General features: G+C 45.4%; 1 protein-coding gene across 1 annotated transcript in view; it reads right to left on the bottom strand.

The window, feature by feature from the left end:
• The window catches only part of ITPR1 (inositol 1,4,5-trisphosphate receptor, type 1), a 355,819-nt gene that overhangs the window by 58,415 nt on the left and 292,925 nt on the right, over nt 1-4,479 (bottom strand). The window contains exon 51 of the mRNA XM_011937251.1: nt 1,243-1,435. Coding sequence (XP_011792641.1) covers nt 1,243-1,435 — 193 coding nt within the window. The remainder of the gene's footprint in view (nt 1-1,242; nt 1,436-4,479) is intronic.

Below are 4,479 nucleotides of genomic sequence, written 5' to 3'. Positions count from 1 at the left end.
GTTCATGAGGCTCCTGCAGCTGCAAGAGTCTGAGGAATCTACAGTAGGCTATGAGGACACTCCGACCAGAATTACACCTGTGTCTCCTGAGGTCCACACCGTGGAGGGCACAGAGGCTGGTCTGCTAATGGTCTCCTGGCCCCTCGGTCAGACATTAGACATGGAGCTGGCTGAGGGATGGATTTGGCCTGGCCAGACTTTTTGTAATGTTTGAAAGTGCTGCACAGGGAGGTGCCCCTTAGATATGAGAAAGAGTACAGCGGGGCTGGAAGTGAGTTGGGAATGCGACCTTTGGGCGAACCTTCTTGTACCGCCTTCTCTGCCATTAGCCTAATCTAGGGATGCAGGCAGGTAGGGAGAAAAGGGAAGAAAAACACAGCGCTGGTCCGTGCCTGCTCAGATTGACAGCATCGCGGAGCAGACGAAAGCTCTGGGAAACTGACCTCCAACACGGCTGTTCTCCACCCCAGTTCTACCCCTCAGAAAGAGCTCAACACATCACAACTATAGCTGGAATCCAGCGTTTCAAATAAAAAAATCTGGCTCCTCATGAACAGATAGAAATGAAGTACGATCCTTTTTAAGTTGGTCTCAACAGCCAGCGCCAAGCACAAGGCTGGTACTGAAGGATCACGTTAAAACCCCAATGAAAACCAGGAACAGAGAAGCCCCCTGGGGAAGCCCTACGAACGTGTTTCAGACCAGTAATTTCCACCTGACTGGCTGGGATACTCAATGGGACTCGCTGCTGAGCAATGATGCATCTTATGTGGCAAATGATTCCACTGCCTGTAAAATGATTTAGTCTAAAATCCAAGCTACCCCGTAAAAGGGAAAATACCAGAGTCTCTGGAGCAGGTGTGCTAGTAAATGAGCCAGCAAGCAGTGTGAATTTCCTGCTCAAGTGAACCATCCTGTAAGCTCAAGGGCCTGGGCTTTTCCCTTTTCATTTTCTAGATAGAGATACCAAAAGAGGCATTCAAAAAGTCTTCCATGGAGCTTTCCAATCAAATCAAGTCAAATTCTGATGCAGGAAGCCTTTTCAGGGGAGTTATCATACTTTGGCTCGAGCCCACTGATCAGCTGCAAAAGTGGTTATGACTTCCTGGTGGTCAGAGGTGCAAAGTATCATAAATGATACTAGCTTCGCTCCTGCTTGGAAATAAACGCACCATCAAGCCCAAGTTTGTGAAATCCCAGAACTGCGTCTCTCTGTGTTGTTGCTGATGCATTGGAACCCACCTCTCAGTTTCTTCTGCCAATTCATTTCATTGAAGAGGTCTTCAGACCGCAGAAAGAAATCGTTGATTTTGCTGCCTTGTTCGTCTCTCTCTGTAGTATAGTAAATTCGCAGTTTTGACTCCTTGGTTAGGAATTCACATATGCTGGGCACAGGAAAGACTATCTGTTCCATTGTTCGGTCTAATCTGACAATCTAGGATGAAAAAGTGGATGAGATTAAATATTCATCTTTGAAATCTTTTACTAAGACTATTTGCTCCTGGTGGTAGACTCGGTGGTTAAGATTGAGTATAATATGATCTCTGATTTTATAACCCCAGACTGGGCTGTGTGTCTCAGATTTATGTAAAAAATAGCTTGGGTAACCCTGGAAGAGGATTTTCCTAACTTTGGACCCATTAATTTTATTTATTTAAGTTTAATTTTTTTTCTTTTCTTTTTCTTTTTGTTTTTGAGATGGAGTCCAGAGTCTTACTGTGTCACCCAGGATGGAGTGCAATGGCGTGATCTTGGCTCACTACAACCTCCATCTCCTGGGTTTAAGTGATTCTCCTGCCTCAGCCTCCAGAGTAGCTGGGACTATAGGCGTGCACCATCACACCCATCTCTCTTTTTTTTTTCCTCAGTATTGACAGGGTTTTACTATGTTGGCCAGGCTGGTCTCAAACTCCTGAGCCCAGGTGATCTGTCCACCTCGGCCTCCCAAAATGCTGGGATTACAGGTGTGAGCCACTGTGCCCAGCCTAACGTTTATTTTTTTTTATCTAATCCAAGATGATGATGAACCCATTAATTAATTTATTTTTTTTAGATAGAGTCTCGTTTTGTTGTCCAGGCTGGAGTGTAGTGGTGCAATCTCAGCTCACTGCAACCTCCACCTCCCGGTGAACCCATTAATTTCTAATGTGGCCAACTTTTATATGGATCAATGTACTCTGTGTTTTGTGTGCATATTCACGTGAGGCTGGTGCTGTCCCCAGAACTTTCTGTAATGATGGAATGGTTCTGTGTCTGTCCTATCCACAAAGACAGCCACTAGTCACATGTGGCCCCAATCACTAACATGTGGGGCTAGTGCAACTGAGAGGCAGAATATTTAATTTTATTTAATTGCATTTAATAGCCATACATAGCTAGTGACGATCGTGTTGGAGAGTACACTGCTAGGCAGTGTTGTAAATCTCACCTAAAGCACTTTCTCAGATAGTAACATTGGTTATTTTTCCTAGATGGGAACTTTAAAAAGAGATCTTTGGTTATATCCAGTTGCAGTGACGTCCTACCTCTTGTCAAAGGATCTAAAACATACAATGCATGAATCAACATGCCTATTTACCTCTGGGGCAGCACTCGCTGTTCTTTACGCTGGCTGTGTTTGGGCCCCAGGGGTGGACACCGTGCAAGTTTCCTCCATGCCCTTCCTAGACTGGCTCAGCCCCCAGAGAGGAGGTACTCTGGTTGGATTGTTCAAATTCTAGCACACTTGATTGTGTCATAGTCCTGGGAGGCAGTGATTTCAAAAGGGCTATGGGTTACAGTACAGTAGAGGCACAAGCCTCTCTTCCTCCTCCTCAGAGGTTGGAGAAGTCAGGTGAGGCCCAGGATGCAACGTGCTCACAAGAAGAGCTGGTCCTAGCTCTCCCAAAACCTTTGTTCCCTGATACAGCAAGAGAGGTGACTCAGGTCAAGTTGTAGTGGGAAACTCTCTTAGAGGTGAGACAGGTTCCCACAGTCCTGCCTCCATAAGTTCTGGGGGGTGTGTTCTTTAGACCAGTGGTTCCCAAATCTATGTGGAGATCAGGCTGGTTACCATACTGATTCTTGTCCATAACCCAACCCCATTTAACTGGAATTGTGGTGTGGGGTCAGTGACCAGAACCTGCACACAAGCAGCTCCCCCCACAATTTTGGTGTATGCAAGGATCAGGGATCACCTCTGCCATCTCCTGCTATCAAGAGCCTGCCTGCTTCATATAGTCACGTGGTCTATGGACAAGTGCTTCTTTTCACTGAAGGAAGATGATCTGAGGTGTGCATCTGGGTCCAGGAGGGAAAGGAGGAGTAGACAAGGAGGCCTCCTGGCAAGAACTGAGTTCTAGGCTCCAGGGCCACCCAGCCTAGTTCACCAGAGTGAAGACATTGGGTGTGCGTGGAAAGCCCCCAGTAGTAACAAAGTGTTCCTGGCTTTGCGTTGATCACTCCCTAAGGAAACCTGAAGAGCTGGGTGGCTGGCCAAGGGCAGGATTTGAGAGCTAGGGCATGGCTGGTCACTTCTCTTTATCATTTAAGATCTACTCATAACTCTTTTTCAGTAGATTTAGAATCTGGAGTCAGAAGAACATATTCCAGTCCTTCTACGATCCCTCAAAAGCTAGGTGACCTTGTTCACACCTCTTAAACCTGATCGAGTTTCAGGCTTCTCCCCAGTGAGTCAAGAAGCTCAATGAGATAATCTCCAAGGTCCTTTTCTCCTCTGAAATTCTGTATCACAGACATCTAAAGCTTGCCTTTTAAGGGCTCTAGAGGAAACAGCTGGCCTTTCAGTCAAGCTCCTAGGCATTAATGGTAAATCAAAGATACTTGCTCACATACACTGGCATGGTTGGCTAATCAGTGAAATGATGTGTTTTATTAGGATAGCTCAGAGACCTGAGACGTCAGGTCAGAACACATTCTTGAAAAGTCTCCATCATGAACATTTCATATTGCCCAAAGGAGTCTGTCCATTCTTTAAAATCTTTGTGCCAACACTGATATTGAACTTGTGCATTTCCTCATTAGCAAAACAAAGCGCATCATTCCTTACTGCTCAAAGCCTGTAGGGAGAAGTCTGTGTTCTCTTGGACTCTAAAAGACAGTGCAGGTACAAATGGACCCGCAGGCTCAGGGACTAGATAGATGAGGATGAAAATTCCAGCTCTGCCATTGGTGGCTGAAAAAGTGACACAGCCTCTATAAGCCTCATTTCACAGCTCCCCATTTGCAAAATGGAGATATACCAATGACTTTGCAGAGGCTTTGTTTTTTTGTTTCTTTCCCCCAGAGAAAATTATAAAGCTTTATTGAAAGAATTTAAGCCACATTTTCAATATAACAGCAATATGTGTGGCTTCAGCTTGTCTTCTTTTTAACTTACGGCTGCCCAGCAGCATTCTCTAGATGAGGTGGAGTCTCCCCTTTCACATGATGGCCATCGCCACACTCACAATGCATCATGACACCTTTTTTTTTTTTTTT

This window comes from Colobus angolensis, unplaced genomic scaffold (assembly GCF_000951035.1).
Source record: "Colobus angolensis palliatus isolate OR3802 unplaced genomic scaffold, Cang.pa_1.0 Scaffold160, whole genome shotgun sequence".
Classification (NCBI taxonomy): domain Eukaryota; kingdom Metazoa; phylum Chordata; class Mammalia; order Primates; family Cercopithecidae; genus Colobus; species Colobus angolensis.
The sequence above is the reverse complement of the archived record's forward strand: the minus strand, read 5'-3'. Positions and strand labels throughout refer to the sequence as shown.